Source organism: Lissotriton helveticus, chromosome 10 (genome assembly GCF_964261635.1).
Source record: "Lissotriton helveticus chromosome 10, aLisHel1.1, whole genome shotgun sequence".
Taxonomy (NCBI): domain Eukaryota; kingdom Metazoa; phylum Chordata; class Amphibia; order Caudata; family Salamandridae; genus Lissotriton; species Lissotriton helveticus.
Genome location: NC_136071.1, coordinates 241,069,279 through 241,088,611, shown reverse-complemented (window position 1 = coordinate 241,088,611; position 19,333 = coordinate 241,069,279). Strand labels below are relative to the sequence as shown.

The 19,333-nt window shown below is 46.3% G+C and overlaps 1 protein-coding gene across 1 annotated transcript in view; it reads right to left on the bottom strand.

Annotated features, from left to right (window-relative positions):
• Positions 1-9,804: 9,804 nt before the first annotated feature.
• Positions 9,805-19,333, bottom strand: part of PLD6 (phospholipase D family member 6) — a 305,456-nt gene continuing 295,927 nt past the window's right edge. Inside the window, exon 2 of the mRNA XM_078665224.1 lies at positions 9,805-10,540. Within this exon, the coding sequence (XP_078521350.1) occupies positions 10,284-10,540 (257 nt within the window). The 3' untranslated portion in view covers positions 9,805-10,283. The remainder of the gene's footprint in view (positions 10,541-19,333) is intronic.

Sequence of the window (19,333 nt, the reverse complement as noted above, 5' to 3'; positions counted from 1 at the left end):
AAAAGTGGCACAAGGGGCTTGTAAACATGCCCCGATGGATTTAACCCAGATCTTTTGAATGGGGGAGAATGTTTGCATTGTCAGAATTCCGTCCACCATTTGTTTGCTGTAACACTTTTCGCCCAAAGTGGGATGGGTATGGCCACACATGGGTCCCTTGCTCACAGTGCCACTGGATTCAAGCTAGCCTGGCTGATCAAGGGTGACATACCCTGAAACCGGGCCCAGGAGGACCTGGCCTGGCAGTTCTGTCTGAACTGTTCCCATGGGGAACAGGATCAAGACTGATTTGCATATGGCTGGGTCCAAACTGAGGTGGCGTAGTGGGCAAAAGAACGATGGATTTAACCCAGATCTTTTGGCTGGGGGAGAATGTTTGCATTGTCAGCATTCCGTCCATCATTTGTTTGCTGTAACACTTTTCGCCCTAAGTGGGAGGGGTATGCCCAGACATGGGTCCCTTGCTCACTGTGTCACTGAATTCAAGCTAGCCTGGCTGATAAAGGGTGACATACCCTGAAACCGCTTGTTTCCGGTCCAGGGAGGACCTGGCAGTTCGGTTTGGACTGTTCCCTTGGGGCACAGGGTCAAGACTAGTTTACATATAGCTGGGTTCAAATTGGGGTGGCATAGTGGGCAAAAGAACGATGGATTTAGCCCAGATCTATTGACTGGGGGAGAATGTTTGCATTGTCAGGATTCTGTCCATCATTTGTTTGCTGTAACACTTTTCGCCCGAAGTGCGATGGGTATGGCCAGACATGGGTCCCTTTCTCACTGTGCCACTGGATTTAAGCTAGCCTGGCTGATGAAGGGTGACGTACCCTGAAACAGGTCCCAGGATGCTTGTTTCCGGTCCAGGGAACACCTGGCCTGGCAGTTCGGTCTGGACTGTTCCCATGGGGCACAGGATCAAGACTGATTTGCATATGGCTGGGTCCAAACTGGGGTGGCGTAGTGGGAAAAAGAACGGTGGATTTAACCCAGATGTTTTGACTGGGGGCTGAATGTTTGCACTGTCGGCATTCCCTCCATCATTTGTTTGCTGTAACACTTTTCCTTGTGGCTTCCAAAAAATGCAATTTAGATAATACTCATTCAAAATAATCCATCAGTTTCCTTTATTCATTTTCCTACGGTTCTTCATATAAATTCACTTCATTATTATTGTACTCTTGACCTTTTTGCGATCGTGTCAAAATAAGCAGGTAATTTTCAACACACAAAAACTTGGGCTACCCAATGAAATTGGGTTATGTGACTCTTCCGCAGGGGTCTCTGTAATCAAATGATGTATAACTGTTTATGTGCACTAAGAAGACTTACCACCGCACAAAATATACTCACCTATACAGCCATTACTGGATCTAAATTTGTGACTTTCCCATGTGAACATGCCAAAACCTCACCCACATGCTTAACCATGCTATAAAAAATAATTGCCATGTATTTAGAATGTTTGAAACTAATGCAGAGTGCACAAAAGAATGAAAAAAACACAATCAAAGTGTTCATAGTATCAACAACCGATGAAAACCGCAGACCTAAAGGTGAAACTGTGCCCATATTAAAAAAATACAATTATTCATTTTGTGCATGCAAGTGTGCATATCGCTAAAAGTCATATCAACACATTGTATCGTACAGACAGTTGTGTCTTCTAATCAGGTAAAGTTCAAATTAGCATGAGCTGACCTAGGCGTCCGTTGTGTATCTGCCTTCTGTTGCCCCAATGATTAACACAGGTGTCGATATAGTGTGATAAGTGATATTTCGTGCTCATGTGTGTCTCCAGATGCACTTACTTTGACTGATGGATGTTGTGAGCCCGAACTGCAATCGAAAGGCGAATACTGCGCTGCTGTGTGGCGTGGTGTGCTCTGGAAGTGATGGTTGTAACCCTGGATATAACTCAAAGGAACTAAAGGTATTGACTGCAACAAGTGAAGAAACAGCTGATGTGTTCCTTAAATGAACCATACCGGGACATATAGCCCCGACCAGACAAATGAACCAATAATGACTACTGTGCTTAATGAAAATAAATGCCGAACATGGCCTTACTACTGGTAGTATTGACGACACCTTTGATGGTGAAAATGTGTCTGGTTCCTTTAGAACTGTTGTCAAAGGGGTCATCAACGGCACCAGCAGGCTCGGCAATGGCATGGCCGATCACAGCATCAGAGTCGCTGTCAACAGCAAACTCATAGTCAATGGGATCAGTTTCAACGTGGGCGGGTACGACGTCAAAGGTACTTTAGATGCTGATGGTCTCGTTGTCGACATCAACATTCTTGTCATCAACATAGTGTCTGAAAATTGTATTTGTAAAGACCTTTTCTTCTTCAAAGCATGGACTTAGATTTATTAGACTGGGCAGACAATGATACTTTAGAGGAATGTTTCCAAAGCTAAGTGGTAGAAGAGGTGGCCGTAAGCCCTGATCAAACAAGGTTATTTCAGGAAACTGAATAAATTCCCTTTTTCCACTGCTTTGGTGGAAGTGCTTGAAGGAGAACTTTTCATGGTATCTTCCATTAAAGAAGGGGCATCGCCTTTCAAATAAGTAAACTTCTCTTTCGCCATCTGATAAAATGGCAACCTCCTTTTTTTCTGTCTTTTAGGGTTTTCGATGTAAAGGTAAGACAAATGTCATATTTAGACGCCTTATGACTTGGATGAAGGCAATAAATAAATCAAGGATGAACATGGCTTGATAAGTGATTGTTCTCTGTCAGCCAGTTGGCTGTCGGATATGAAGTTCTCCATGATCCAGAATTTAATAAAAATTTCCCAAATAATATCTCACAGTAATTTAGCAGAAGATAAGTATGTTTCAAATGCAGAGCAGATCAAGAATGTACCAAACTTAAGGTTCAGTGACAGGTCACAGCCAGGGGCGGCTCCTTCGCTATGGCGGAGGAGAATCGCCCCACTGCTTTTAAGCAGTGAGAAACATAAAATGACAATAACTTGAGAGTTAGCTTTAATGAGGAATGTCTCTATTGCGGTCATCTGCACGGCAGATACCTGGAGATCTGTTCACACATTCATCAAGTCTTTCTGTTTGGATTCAAATGCGCCAGCAGATGCTCAAGTAGGACAAGCCTCTCTCAGAAATGTATTTGCTTGATTCAAGCCCTGTTCTCTTCCTCTGTTGTTTTCCACCACCCCTGTGGGGATGGGCTTGCTATTCTATTCAAACGCTTATGACTATCAACAGAGATCCCCTACCAGAGAAGGATTAGTTTCTTACCTGTAACTCCAGTTCTCTGGTAGGGGAATCTCTGTTGAAGCCATAGGCGACTCACCCTCCTCCCAGGTGGATATAACAGAGGATGTCTTAGGGTTGTTTCCTTATCCGTCAAAAAGAACAGAGATCACTGCCACAAGTTAAGCATGATGGGATACTGGTGGTCTCTGGATCCTTAAATGCACAGTCTCGGGGGCGCACACCAAAATGGCCGCACTGCTGTGAGGCTCTGCCTGACCGGGAACACATCCGTCCATTATCTGCTGCATCCCGCACCCATAACGACGAAAAACGTCTGATGTGGGTTTGAAATCAACTTCTGTACGGCCTGATGCAACTTGCGGCGGCGCTCTCCTACCTGTGGCTGAGAACCGGGGCGTCTCACCATACCTTGCTGTTTGGACTTGAAATGGTGGCCGCTGGATCCCAGTAGACTGCAGGTCGGAAAGATTCCTTGGGCCTCGCGGACTTACGGCGCGGCACTCTTCAGGCTGTTGGCGGCTGAGGCTACCGCGGAGGCAGCAGTGGGACTTGCTGGACTGTGGCAGGTGCAGGGAAGTGCGACTGGAGCTTGCCCGGCCTCAGGGGGACTTGCTACGAGGCAGTGAGCTGCGGGGCGGCGCTACCGGAGGGGGTCCGCGCCTGGAGCTGACGATCTGTGGCTGCGGAGGTGCGGTTCCTGCAGCCTGAACGGAGGAGCCTGTCAGCGTCGGACGCGGTGAGTGGGTCAGCCCTTTCTGAGGCCCGGGCTGCGGAGGTGGGGTCGGGCCTCGGACTGGCGACCTGCTCGGCTTGCTGTATCTGACGCCTGGCCTAGCACGCGGCGAAAGGACGTCTGAGGCCCAGTGAGATCCGCTAAGGGCATCGCGTGTGCGGGGTCAGCGGGAGACAACTGCCCTGCAAGCGGTGACTGTGAGAGTGCTTGCTGGGGTCCTGGACTGCTGCCGATATCGGAACCAGTGAGCATGACATAGCGCAGCCCTGGATTTAACGGCAGTTCCATTGGCGGCAAGACTTTCCTCACTATTGTATTAGCAGCTATTGGGGCTGGAATTCCACTGCTTTTTTCTTCTGCACACTGTCTCATGGAGTCTGGATGTGGAGGGGCATAAGGACACTGAGAGCCGCTATCTATGCTGCACTGACCAACTACTGTCTGCCTAAGCATTGGCAGTTTGTGGCCTTCGCTGTTCCTGCACCTCTAGTTTCGGATGGCCTAGTGCCTCGGTTGGATCGTGTGTGGTCTGGCTGGAGGAATATTTCGGGCATAGGAGGCTGCTTTTGTGGCATCTGACAGTCAGAACTGGTTGTTGGTGCTGTGAGATACCTTGAGGCCACGTGTGAAACTGCGGTGCCCCCCCTTGTCTGGCGGAGAGCAGTGGAGTGCGAGGGAGGGCCTTGTGGCCTAAGTGCACTGTTCTTTGCTGGTTCCCGCATTTGCATCTGCGGTTTGGCCTACGAACATGGGTTGGGCAGACAAACATCAGTTCAAACTCACTTTTGAGTCAAGATGGGCACCCAGGACCCCGCAGAAGGCTGCCTCGGAGGCGGACGCTGTGTCGGATGGGCCCCCTACGTTGGAGGCTACTCTGGTAGCCATGCAGCAGACCTTGCAGTCAATTGAGGGGGCAATGGAGGTTGTTAATCATAGGCTGGACCACATGTCATCTCAACTTGAGAAGCAGAGCACACGCATGGGGGAAGTGGAACAGAGGGTCTCGGCAGCGGAGGATGGCCTGACCACGGTTACAGATAAGACATTGAACATGGAAAAAGTGCTCTCCCTTATTCAGGCGAAGAACGAGGATTTAGAGGCGCGGTCAAGGCGCAATAACATCTGCGTTACGGGGCTGCCGGAGTCCACGAATGTGTGCGGTGTTGGTGATGCGGATTTTTATCATGTTGCATGGCTGTGTGGGAGGGTGCTTGCATTCTGGACTGAAGTGACCCGTATATTGTCGGAAGTGGTGCTAGAACCTGTGGCCTGTGTGCCTGAGTTGTGCCTTCTGGGGCATGTGAAACAACTGAAGTCGGCTAACCGACGCCTTGTGGCGGTTTCAACTTTGCTTGCAAAACGGGCGGTGGCCCAGAGATGGGGGTCGAGGTCAGAACCTACTATAAAATTGTGGCTTAAGGAGCTGGTCTATTGTAGGGACCAGCTACAAGTGTACGAGGAAGAGTTGCCGGAATCCTCCTGCCCCAAAGATTTTTTGAGTCCCTTAACGGCGTATCTGATAGCTCATCCTGATTTATTCTGAGGTGTTATGTTCCATGTGATATCTCTATGTGTAAATTTTTACTACACTTTAAATGGTCTGGGACTATCCTGTTCTTGGACTTAGAGCTGAGATGCCCTATTTGTTTATGCTGATGCTTTCTGACAGTAACGGACCACTAAACTGTACATGTCCCCATTGAGTCGCCTTGGTGGGGTGTAAGCTGTACCCTTATCACCTGGTTGAGGGTTAGGGGGAGGTGGGGAGGGCTGGGGGTAGTTTTTTGGGGGATCCTTGTTTTTTTCCTATCTCTCTTTTGCTTCAGTATGCACAGAGTTGCTTTTCAACTGTAATGTACTTGCTGGTTTCAACTTCTGTACATTGTGATTGTTGCATATGGTAGCAATGGAAGTAAGATGTTTTTTTGTACTGTCCGAAAATCTAATAAAAAGTTTTTATTTAAAAAATGCAGTCTCTGTTTTAACACTCACATAATGGCAGCCTATAGGCTACACTGTCTTTCTGTCCTTAATCTTTTACCTTTACAAAAAGGCTTTGTAAATGAGATTTGTGCTATGTTATGAAATGTTCACTTTAAAATTACACAGTCAAAGGTATTTTTACCCGTTTGTAAGTAAAATCTGGAGTATTTCTCCAATGTAGCCTGTGTTCTAGGTTGCACATTATGTTCTTTCTCAAGTGTTTCTACAGGCCTTCCTGAAGTAAGGCGAACATCTACACTTAAGAAGATCTTCTGTTAAGATGTACTCCGGGATCCCACACATGGACTGAACTATTCAAAAGCTCATGACTATCAAGAGATCCCCTACCAGAGAACCACTACTATGACCTAAGCTTGTGGATTAGTAGAGGGTCCAGGCACAGGAGAGGCAGTCAGAGTAGGAACTACTGGCTATAGCATGGCTGTCACACAGTGACTCAGGAATTTCAATTTCTGGTGTCATATCCAATTGGAAAGTATGCCTTATTGTCCTCCAAATTAGAGGTCAAGCGGAGTTTTCTGGGTTTAATTTCCGGTACCCATTCCGCTCGCAGATGAAAAGATTTGCAAAACGTTGAGTGCTGCAATGTCAAATAGTGTTGCATCTTCAGGGTATTCTTCTATGGTCAAGGTTTTCATTCTTTTTATGCAGACTAGGGTCGTGAAGGCGACCTTGCCTTCGACAGTAAGCGACTCCCAAACATATCTTTCTTCAATGTCACGGATATTTGGTGAGGTTTCAAAAGGTAGAAAAATAAAACAAGGTTGAACTCTGCTCCACAATCCTGTTCATACTAGCCAGATAAACTAAGGTAACTGTCACTGACGTGGGATCAAGTGTTTGGGAAAGGTGTTTTTTCTAGCCATTTGTATTACACTGGTGCCTATTTTTAAATCAGAATTGACTTCTATTTTAAGAAAAATACACAGAATTTGCTTATGGACTCACCTCTGGAGAAGGCTGTATAGTTTAAAAATTATTTTAGACATTCTTTGAGGGTTGGTTTCAGATTGTACGACTATACAACAGTGATTTGTGGAATGCCTCTGGACTCCTCACTTGTACATGTTCTGTTCAATATATACACACAACTGTACCTAGTCATTTGGTTGAAGGGCCCTGTATGATGGGGGATGATACCCAGCTTATCACCAAACTGGACAAGCAACCTCCTTGTCCAGCAGTAAGACTAAGGCATTGTCTTGTGGCCATTCAGCAGTGGGTGGGCAAAAAATATCCTGAAGCTCGACACTGGCAACACTGAACAGATTACACTGGTTGCAATAAAGAGTGCTGGGACAGTACATTGTGGCCCATGTACAGAAGTAGACGACATCTACTAAAGTCAAGTCACTGGTCATTTGGTTAAATCGGGTGGCAATCCCATTACAAACTACTTATATCAAATACTGCAGTTTTAAAGAAAGGTTTCCCCCTTTCTAACTAAGGAAAATCACACCACTGTTGATCTCATGTATATATTCTCCACACTCTACTGTTGCAACAGCATATATTTACGTCTGTCTGCTTACCTTATAGCTTTCTCATAGCATGTGCAGAGAATTTCTGTTAGAGCAGTGCATAATCTCAGGAAATGTGATCATGCACCAGCTGCTCAGGAGTTGATAGAGTGGCTGGAAGGGGAACAAAGAGTGCTCTTTAAGAGTTTCTTTCTATCCAACCCACAAATCAATTTATGGCCTTGAGAAATCTGACCTGGGGCAAGTGCTCCGGTCACTTGCTCCTACATGAGCCATGCACTCTGAAAATCTGTTTTAAGCCTACGTGCCACAGATCAGGTGAAAATAGGCTGAGAGGGAGATGGGGAGGAGCGGGGGTTTGGGTTTTTCTTGCTTGTTCCTAAACACAGGCCACTGGGTTTGGACTTCAGGCTGACCATACTGTATGTTTACTTGCCCCCAGCTGCATGGTTTTCAAAATAAATTTAAAATGTATTTTTTTAAAGAGAATGGGCTGAAAAAACTCAAGTCAGATTTCTCGCCCATAGACGAAAAAAATATAATATATATATAGACCAATCGACTGGAAAAACTTCAGAAAACAACTGGCTTTGGAAGGAAATTAAAAGCTGTTCCTCTTGTTAGTCCTCTTGCAGTGGTTCCCCTCCGTTATATTCTTAGGAATTATTATCCATTAACTGCTTTTCTTGGTTGCACAGTGTTGCATGTTCCAGTATCCAAGCGTGACAATAAAAAAACAATTTGCTTACATTAACGGCAATCTTTCCTGGAAAATATATGCATTCTCAATAGAGCACAATAAGCAAGATTCCCCTATAGACTGATACGTCAGAACATTTGAGCGGCTGACATATCTCTAGCTTATGGTATTTTTCTGTGATAGTGCTGCCCAAATTGAAAAGTTTTTAGTTAAGGGTAAGTTTTGTACTGGCAAAGGTTTAATGCACACTTACACTTGGATCTAAAAAGCTTAGAAAAAGGTTGATAGGAGAAAAGAGGAGTGCTCGTCAGGAATACTTTTTTAATCATGCTGTGATTGATGAATATATTGACTTCTGAGTCAGGTTCTAAGAGCTCGCCCAAGGATCATCATTTTGGATTGGCTAAGATATGTAAAAAAAAAAAAAAAAAACAATACAATAAGCCCTTTACTCCCAACAACTTCCTTAAATAAACTTCAAAATTGAAATCTACTTTTGCAACAACATATCTAGTTGTTGCAGAATTTAGAACACTACAGAACAAAAGGTGACAAATGACGACTGTAATGGCCTTGAATCCAAAAATTATCATTTAATTTAGAGGGAATCTGGAGAGGAGGGAAGGCAAATTATACCAGATGTTTGTCCCACCAAATTCTAAATGTCTCCCTTTGCTCAGGTACTACAAGTTGGGTGGAAGGGTGTATCTTAATATATATAATAATTATGTAGTGTCTAAATAGGAACAGATGTTCGCAGTCTTTATTTCGGGTAAGCTAGACAAATCATTAAGCTTTATTCATATTGCTAATTATTTTACCAAGTATAAACTTTAGTGAGCTCTTGTAAACCTTGCAACACAGACAAATGTAGATAACCAACATACTTATAGTGGGTTCAAACATTTGAGCTTACTACCTAACAGAAGGCTTTAATGAACCTCCAGTTCTACTATTTTGAGCTGCCACAAGATATGGAATCAAAGCATTGGAACAGCTTTAAACCGTTAATCTATTTAAAGATTTTATATTCAAAGAGTGTCAGGAAGCAGTCGATATTCTATATTTTTGGGAAAAAGTTCCAACATTTGTTAATAGTGGAGCTAACCTAGATTGCTGGTTGCAACTGGAATTCATTAATGACGGTCCAAATAGGTCGACTCTCTAGACCAAATTTTTATTTCAAAAGGGTAAACCTTTTCAAATTGATCATACAATTCTAGCCTACACAATGGATCACAGAGGAAGACACGCAGCTGACATTGAAAAGTCTTACTGTCGATCATGACATAAAAACCAACGGATGGCAATGTTCCAGTCAATATTTGGGAAGTCTTTGTATGATGGAAGAGGGTGAGAAGTGGAGATAAATAAAAAATTATACACAATGATCTACATAGTTTTAAATCTATACTCCTTCCCAACACTCTTTTCATCCATGCTTGTATAACAATTTCAGTGAGCTACAGATACTGGTTAGGACAAACCTGTGAGCTGCAAGCTGGACTGGTAAACACACTGCTTAGCCCCTCAAAGCCTTACATAGACTATAAACATTATCTGCATACACAGCAACCAGTATAGCCATCAAGGTGATGCTGCCTAATCATAATGATAGTTAAAGAAAGAAAAAGCAGGGGAAATCATGTCCAAGTAACAAATAATTTATTAGATGGTCTTCTGCATACTAAAATACTGTAAAGGTATGCATCCATGAAGTTTACAACTATGAAACTGACATATTGCTAGTAAAAACAAATTATGCAAGATAAGCCAATAAAACTTTAAGCACCAAAGTCTGCTCAATAACTAAGCACACAACAGATTTTCTTTTAAATGAGGGATGCTTTACATTTTTGGAAAATGAATGTGCATGTTAAGAAATATCACAACCTGTAGCACATCAATTGCTTGGAGATGTACCAAGGCAGTATTATAAGCAGTGTTACTTATGAGTTAAAAACATCGTGCACACAGAATTTATTTGATCAAGTAGTAGTAATCAAAACATGAGTTTCTTTGGCTCTGTATCATTTGAATTTAAAATCTACTTGCAATCATCTGTCACAGTTTCCCATGTGCAGGTCTATAGTATGGATGTTACTGCAAATAGCCAAGATCTTTTTTTCAAACTAGGGCTACTTTATTTATTCCATTTGGGAAAAAGTTATAAGTCGTTGGGTTGTAAAGTTCCCACAGCTTTTCAAACTCATCCACAAAAGCTTGCACAATTACAGTATCATCCAAGACCAAGATATTCTCCTTGTTGCCCTGTATGGCTTGTGATGTCCAGTTGAGAGAGCCAGTGATGAGAATCTTTTTATCCACCACTGCAAACTTATGATGCATGTAGCCCGTATCCTGGTCATGACGCACACTGATGCCTGTAAAAAATAAAAACAAATATTGGCAAATCCAAAATGTCTGGCAGATCACTACAAGCTCCTTTTAGTTACCTTATGAGTAGAGGCACCCACTCATATATTCAATCAATCACTCATCATCACACGTCCATTCATCCACCTGCTGACTTATTCTTGCATTCAACCACTTACTTATCTGCAATATATCAGACACCCAAAGTGAACAAACATATAGAACATAAAAGAAAAAAGAATTGAAAAAAGAAAGCATGTGGCCACCTAAATTTGGCAGGCATACATACCCATGCAATAAAAATCATTGCGTTGGGCACCCATCTTCGAAAGCTAAAGTGAAGAGCTTATCACTTTTGTACTAAACTAAAGTGACCAACATAATGCTTCTAAACAAGGTGGATATCTGTGTGCTGTAAAACAATGACACACTGTGCACAATACCATTACAAGATGGCCTTCAGTTCAGAAATAGTGGCCACACTATATGCAGCACAGTCCAGATACAGTATGCTGCCATGGGGTGAAGCAGAATGTTAATGACACTCGAACATATAGAAAGTGGCTAGCGGAAAGACTACCTATGTATGTATGTATATATGTGTAGATTTTTTTCACGTTTTTTTTAATTACAAGGGTCCGACACCCTAATATACCTGCCAGGCCCTCCAAACAAGGCCTAGCAACAACTATCACAGTGCAGGTCCTCCACCCCCTGAGTTTGTCAAAGGAGGTGGCCCAGATCAAAATCCTTGTGAACTTCAGTAGTCTGAGATCCATGCAATGAAATCCCGGCCTGCAGTCATTAACACAGTATAATACCAATCCACCTTCTAAAGGTCTACTGGTTTTCATTATCGCAATCCTGTCTACTGCCTTTGTTATAATTTTTTCATAATAAACATATCATACCTATGGCACATCACATAACATTGGCTTATCACCATACCAACTCTGGCTACTACACTGCGCATAAACTTTCTTAAGGAACCATTGAGTAAGCAGTCATAAAATTAGAAATATGTTCTGAGAGTTATCAAAACAACATACAACCCCTTGTAAGAAGGCCTCACAAGAATTTTTGCAATGCAAAGCTTCCACTCCAAAGATTTTGTCACTGATGTAAACACCAGACCTTAGCGTGATGATTCTCCATGTGTTGGTAACGCCAGAATCTAGATTTTATTAAAGACAGGGAGGCTAGCAATCTGGCAATAGCTATTCTTCTGTACAGGACTTTAAAGATCAAAACGTAACCCCTTCCCTACGGGGGTAATTTCCCCAGGGGGGGGGGGGGGCTGTGTTGCTCATGACGAGACCAGCTCGTCATGCGTCACAGTGGAGCTGTGCTCATGGCGAGCTGGTCTCGTCACGACCCCGCCCACTGATTAATTTGCCCGCACAGTCGGGGAATCAATCGCACGTGGGCGGAGCGGCGCCGTTATGACGAGACCACCTCGTCATGAACACAGCTCCACCGTGACTCATGATGAGCTGGTCTCGTCATAAGCACCGAAGAGGTTAACATCCTACTAACCATAGAGTTAGAATCATTTTTATGGCTGCATAACAATGATGCTGTCCAACAATCTCCCTCTTTGAATGCTCCAAGATTTAAATCCTAATCCTTCATCCATACTCCATCTTCTACACTCCACTGATCTGACTTGAAACTCCTTGTTTGTGTTCTTTCTGATTCCTGCCATCAACACACGTTCCTTTTGGGAAAATAAGAGAATAATAAATTAATAATCAAACCAAACACTGTTTAATATTCTTTTACTCAAAAGCTCCTATTTGCTAATTTAATTTTTGTTTCCCCATAAGGGGAAGGAGGGCGGGGTAATGCTAGCCTCTTTGCCTTCAATAAAATATAGATTCTTCCTTAGAGATTCATCATTTTATGGCAAGCCCAGAGGCTAGAATTAGGTATGTTCAAGGCTGATCAATACAGCAGTTGCAACATGGTATAATGGTCTTCAGTAAATCATTTGCACCGACTCTCAAAATGTCCTCCAATTGTTCTCCCAAAGAAAATGCATTACTAGCCATGTCTTTAGAACAAAATGAGCAAGGACTCTTAAAGCAAAGCGTTAGCTTCTTTAAAAGGCCTTTGAATTTAAGGATATCCTTAAATCTTCCAAACACAAAGGTTAAATATCCCACGCTCTACAGATGCTCTTGTCCTCCAATACCACTTAATAGTCCCTTGCCTCTACCTTCAACTGTAATAATTCTATATATGAGCTATTAATCGTGACGTAACAGCCCACCTCTAACGGACCCAATTGCCCTGAGCTTACCTGAAATGCTCCTTTTTCAAAATCCAATTACACAAACATCTCCAATTCTATTCTGTAACTACATTATCTGGACCAGGTGAATACTCTGAGAGCCATCATGTGTCCCGAACAATAATGCCACATCTCCGTTCACAAGTCTGTAAGAGACTGCGAGCTGCTTCCCTGTACACAGATTGTCCATATGTAAAATAACTTCACATCCCTCTACACATCTTAGAACACCCCCTAAAAGCAATCAAACCAGTTTTCATTTGCAAACAATTTAATTGCCGAGTCCTCTCCTCCGCAGTCCATTTTGCACTTGTCTCTTGGTGTGCCACACAGGGCACCCATCCACGAGAGCGTACATCTTATTCCAAGATAAAAATCTGACTTTACCAAACATAGCTCGCTCATCTCAAGCAACCAAATTCTCCAACTACCAGTTAACTACTCTCTTGCCTCTGTCAATTTCACCATCTCCCAATAAGAAGGATGGGAATTTGACCTTTAAAACTGCTTCAACAGTAGTCTAACTGCAACCTGAAAACTACAAACTACAAAATCCTGCTTATAACTGTAACTGACTTCTCTACATTGATTATAAAATATAAGTTTTCCAATATCCTCTTTATTAAATGTCAGATTATGGGGGGCGTGGCCAAGACGGCAAGCATGGCGGACGTGGCTTGAACGAGCTCCGTCCCGCCGCTAGATATCCTCTAAATTATCCTGCGTAGTCCCGACCCGAATCTGCCCAAAAGTGTGTGGCTGTCCGCAGGCGCCGAAGGAGACGACCCGACGGCGGTTTGGGAGCCTTGGAGAATTGCTTTCTGCCTCCATCGGCAGCGTGGAGCCGGGACGGCAGTGAGGCCTGCGTTGGGCGCCGGAGCCGGGGCCTAGATTTGAGGGCGGCCCGCCCGGAAGTGAGGTGACGCCGGGAAGGCAGGGGCGAGGAGTGCCGCCCCTGCCGTGAGACCTGTGGGGCCGCGGCCGGAGATCAGCCGACTTTACAAGGAGCCTAGTGGCCGGTGAGGGAGCGGACTCGGCGTACTGCAGGCGGTGTGACCAGAGCCCGGACAGCGATCGTGGTGTCAAGGGGTGGCCGCGTGGTGTGCGGCCTAGTGGGGGAGGGGACGCTCCTGCGGCTGTACCCGTCCAGCGTCTGACTCGGACCGCGGGGCTTTGGGGCCTTCAAGCACTAGGGGACGGCTGTCCTTCCGTCTCTCGCTCCCCCCCCCCCTTCTCTGCTTAATCCAGTGATCCTGAACCAGCTCTCTGGAGCCTGGGTGCCGGTGGGGTGAGACCCATCTTTCGGCGGTAGTGCCGGACCGCGGTGGGGGACACTGGCTGGGAAAGACAACACTCACGAGTGCCTGAGTGATAAATAGCGGGCGCCTTGGCCTTTCCTCGGGGAGGCGCGGTGAGAGACCTGGGCTGCCTCCAGTGGCCCATGGGGCAGAAGACACGGATACATACTGACACGCTGGCTCTAACACGTGGCCCCGATACAGTGGCTTGGCTCTTGGGTGTGTGGCGGCGAGGAGCACCTCCTTTGGCACAGTGACTTTGACGGGGTATCAGTGGTGCCACAGACCGCATCGGGCCAGCTGGGGGTGCTGCTCCTTGGACTCTGCGAGGATAGTGGGGGCTGCCTCTGGGCCCCGGTCTCCCTAGCGGACAGGCGTGGGCCCCGCGAGCGCAATGACTAGAGGAGGCAACAGCAGGGGCTCTTCAAAGCAGTGAAGTGAAGTGAAGGGGTTTTGTAGAGCGTGATTGTTGCCCGAGGGCGTCCAAGCGCTGGTAGTGGAAAAGAGACACAGATTCAGAGGAAGGGGGAAGCAAGGAGCATTAATTTCTAAATAGAAAAGTTTTGAGTTCTTTGCGGAAGTGTAGAAGGGAGGGGAATGGCTCTAAGTGAGAAGGGGAGCGAGTTCCAGAGCCTGGCGGCGTTCAGCGAAAAGGACCTGCCTCCTACTCTGGCTCTTTTGATTCTTGGTACTATGGCGAGGAGTGCGTTTGTGGTGCGCAGGGTTTTTCCAGGGCAATAGGGAGATAGAAGTGAGTGGTTGATTTCCGGGTTTGCTCTGTAAAATGCTTGATGTGATATGCAGAGCACCTTGAATTTTATTCTCTCTCTAATTGGGAGCAAGGGAAGGAATCTAATCCCTGCCTTGACTGACTCTCTGCGAGGGATCTGTAGGAGGGTGCGGGCGGCACAGTTCTGTGTTCTTTGAAGTTTTTCCAACACATACTCTGGGGCTCCTAAGTATAAGGCATTGTTGAAGTCCAGCCTAGATTGTACCAAACCCTGGATGACCACTTGTCTGGCTTCGAGGGGTAGAAGTGGCAGAATTTTCTTCAGCATGCGAATTATCCCAAAGCAAGTTGCAGCTGTTTTAGTTGCTTGCGTGTTTAATGTGAGTTTGTTATCTAGCCACACTCCTAGGCTTTTTATGTTTTCCTTGGGAGTTGGCATTGGTCCCAAGTTAGAGGGCCAGAGCTGTTGGTAGGTGGGGGGAGGAGGGGGGCCGAGGATCATGATCTCGGTTTTGTCACCGTTGAGTTTTAAGGATGACGATGTCATCCATCTTTTGACGTCCTCCATGCATGCTGCCAGATTGGGTTGAAGGGGCAGCATGCTGCCTTTCTGGGTTAGGGAGACCACCAGCTGGGTGTCGTCCGCGTACGATATGATTTTAATTCCGTATTTTTGGACGACACCCGCCAGTGGCCTCATATATACGTTAAATAGCGTGGGGCTTAATGAGGAGCCCTGAGGCACACCACAGTCTAGGGGTTGGTTTTTGGAGTAAGAGTCGCCATCGAAGACCTGGAAGGTTCTGTTACTAAGGAACGAACCCAGCCATTCCAGGGCGGTTCCTGATATACCGACATCGGATAGCCGAGCTAGTAGAGTTTTATGGCACACCGTGTCGAATGCCGCACTTAGATCGAGGAGGACCACTGCCACTGTCCCTCCTCGATCCAAGATCTTCCTAGCTTCTTCTGTGACGGCTAATAGTGCCGTCTCAGTGCCGTGTCCGGGGCGGAACCCTGTTTGGGAGGCGTCCAGTAGGAGGTTCTTCTCAAGATAGTTGGTAAGATGGAGGTTAACATGCTTCTCCAAGATTTTACTTGCCCATGGTAGGAGGGAGATTGGGCGAAAATTGTTGGAGTCAGCTGGATTGAGGTTTGGCTTTTTTAATAGTGCTTTCACCATTGCTTGTTTCCATGCAGGGGGAACCACCCCTGATGAGATTGAACTGTTGAGTAGATCCAGGAGAGTGGGAAAAATGATTGGATTGACCAAACTCAACATTTTAGGGGGTACAGGATCGAGGGGGGAACCAGATTTTACCTGGGATGCCAGAAGTTTGAGTGATTCCAGGTCTAATAATTGGAATTCATTTAGATGAGTTTGCGCAAGGTGTTCATTCGCGCTTATGGATTGTGATAAAACAGTTTCGGGGGTGGGGTTTGTAAATGAAGAATATATTTTATTTATTTTTTGGTAGAAGAATTCGGCTAATTCGTTGCAGCGGGAGGTGGGGTCAAGGGTTATAATTGTAGGTGGGGGAATTTTGGAAAGAGTTTTAACTATCTGAAAGATTTCTTTGGGTTTTGACCTGGCTTCCATGATTTTCTCATTATAGTAGGTGGATTGAGCAGCTTTTATTTCCATTTTGTAGGCTCTGATATTTTCCCTATACCTTTCTCTGTCGATTAAGGCGTATCCCAAGCGCCACTTCCTCTCCATTTTCCTGCACTGTCGTTTTAACTCCCTGAGTTTATCCGAGTACCAGGGGGCGGTTTCTCTGGCTCTTTTTAGTTTAGTTTTTCTTGCAGGGAGGATGGGATCGATGGAATTTTCTAACCATTTGTTAAAGGATATGCTGTTTTGTTCCGGGTTTTTAGAGAGAGTGGGTTTGGAAGCAGAGAGAAGCCCGGACCAGGCTTCTAGCGGAGGTTTCGACCAATTTCTCATCTTCTGAGTTGTGGGGGGTGGGGGGGGAGCGGGGTAGTGTTTTCTATGGACCAATTAAGAAAGATTAGATTGTGATCCGTCCAGGGTAGGGGGGTGGTGGATTCAACTGTTAGGGTGGAGCAGTTTGTAAAGACTGGGTCAAGTATGTGACCTTTATCGTGGGTGGGCACCTTTACTAGTTGTCGTAGTTGGATTGCAGCCAAACTAGTGGTGAACTCGTTGGCAATGCAGTCGGTGCTGACATCAAAATTAATATTGAGGTCGCCCAACAGCGTGAAATTTGAAGAGGACATCGCGATATCTGCAGCTATTGAAGGTACGGAGGAGGGAAAATTGTTCAATGGGCCTGGAGGGCGGTAGATTAGCGCACCTGTTAGGCAGTCGTTAGGAGTGAGCTTGAGGCAGAAGGACAGGCTTTCGCAGTCGGGGATAGGGTCATAGGTGCAATGGCATTGATAAGTAGATTTGTAAATTATGGCGAGGCCTCCTCCTTTTCCGTTTGTGCGGTCCCGCCGTTCGATGTGGTAGTCTGATGGCAGGGTTTGGATTATGTCTGGGTCACAGTCTGGAGATAGCCAGGTTTCGGTGAGAAAGAGGGCATCAGGGGATCGTTCTTCTAGAAGGAGTGAGATTTCTGGTTTATGTTTCGGCATGGACCTGCAGTTTAAAAGCAATAGAATGTAGTTTTGCTGTGACAGCTTGGGTTGAGTCATTTTGAGATTGACATTACAATGTTGACAGAAAGTGGGAAGGTTAAGGGGGTGATATTGATGGCGGCAATTATCCGTCGTGGGGGGTCTCAGTGTGAGAAGGGTGGCAGAATTGTATTGTGTCCTTAAAGGAGTATCAAGGGGGGTGGCCCCTGTCCCCGGCCGGACTCGGACGGGCGCAGACTGGCTTGCCTTAGGCGCGCAGACGGCGCTCCCGCTGCGCTCGTCCGCTGCGCTTCCGGTGGATGCACATTATGTGGATAGAGGAAGGGGGCGCGGCCAGGGTGCACGCCTGCGATGGCGGCAGCTCTGGAATTCGAGCAGCGTTTAGATCAGCTGAGCGAGTGAGTATAAATCGGGCTTCTGCCCCAAGAGTGCTTAAGATGTGCAGGTTTTAAAAAGCACGAGAATCAGGTGACATTCAATTAAAAAAAATAGACGAACAACTGCAACTCCCGGCTTCCGCCTCAGGAGTGAATCTTTCCAGTCCGGCGCTAGTATTCAGCAGCCTTTTAACTGGGCGGGAGGGGGCGTGGCCTCAAGGGGGCGTGGCCAGGGTGCACGCCTGCGATGGCGGCAGCTCTGGAATTCGAGCAGCGTTTTAGATCAGCTGAGCGAGTGAGTATAAATCGGGCTTCTGCCCCAAGAGTGCTTAAGATGTGCAGGTTTTAAAAAACACGATAATCAAGTGACATTCAATTTTAAAAAATAGACGAACAACTGCAACTCCCGGCTTCCGCCTCAGGAGTGAATCTTTCCAGCAGGGCCCGATGGATAAATTCGCGGGGCCGAGTGGGGGTGCCGGGGCCCCTGGAGGACACCAGGGCTCAGGACCAGATAATGCGGCACTGATGGCAGCAATTACGCAATCGAGGGACATGCTGGATGCTAAGATAGGGGCGGTCGGAGCCGATGTTGCCCTGCTTCGACAAGATCTGCGCAACGCGGTCGCCCGTATCATGGAAACTGAAACCAGGATCACGGAGGTGGAAGACGACGTAGTGATCCTCAAGAAGAAGGTAGCCGCCATGCAGGGGATCCAAAAGGGTCTGGCGCTGCGAGTGGAAGACGCGGAAGGACGGGCCAGAAGAAATAACTTGCGCTTTGTGGGCTTTCCGGAGGACTGTGAGAAGGGAAACATGGAGGCCTTCTTGACTCAGTGGCTAGAGGGATGGCTTCCGCCGGACTCCCTTTCGCGCTGCTTCATCATAGAGCGGGCACATCGTGCCCTTATCCCGAAGCCGCCTACCGGGGCTCGTCCCCGTGCTGTGATAGCCAAACTGCTCAACTATCACGACAGGGGGGGAGGAGCTTGGCGGGCATCCGTGATGGCCGCTTGAGCACAGCGCTCTCCGGACCCTCGCCGCTCCCGGCGATTTATCCTGACTAGATCCTGATTTCTTGTAAGAATTCAAGTAGAGGACGTTTGGCTGATTACCCTGGCACTTTTCGGAATTTGCATTGGATCTCGTACTCCTGAGCTACGGTGGTCTGAACTTTTGGGCTCCGCCCTTGAGGTGCGCCCGGGACGGGGTGCAGATCTGTGGCCGTCCTGGAATTGAACAACAACGGCAGGAGATCTGGCCTTGTGAGACCCCCTTCCTGAGTTTCGGTTTCGATTCTGTCTCGACCTGTGCCACGAGTGTGCGTATTGCGCTTGGCTGAGACTTGGAGACAGTTCGGACACGGGGCTTTCCTCTTGTCTATTTGCTGGTTTGGTGGCCTCCTCCCGAGTTGAGCCCTTCTTTTGGGTGTACTTTTGGTCCTGAGTTTTGGGTGTTTGGCCCGTCGACCCTGGTGGCTTGTCCCGTGACGCATCTTC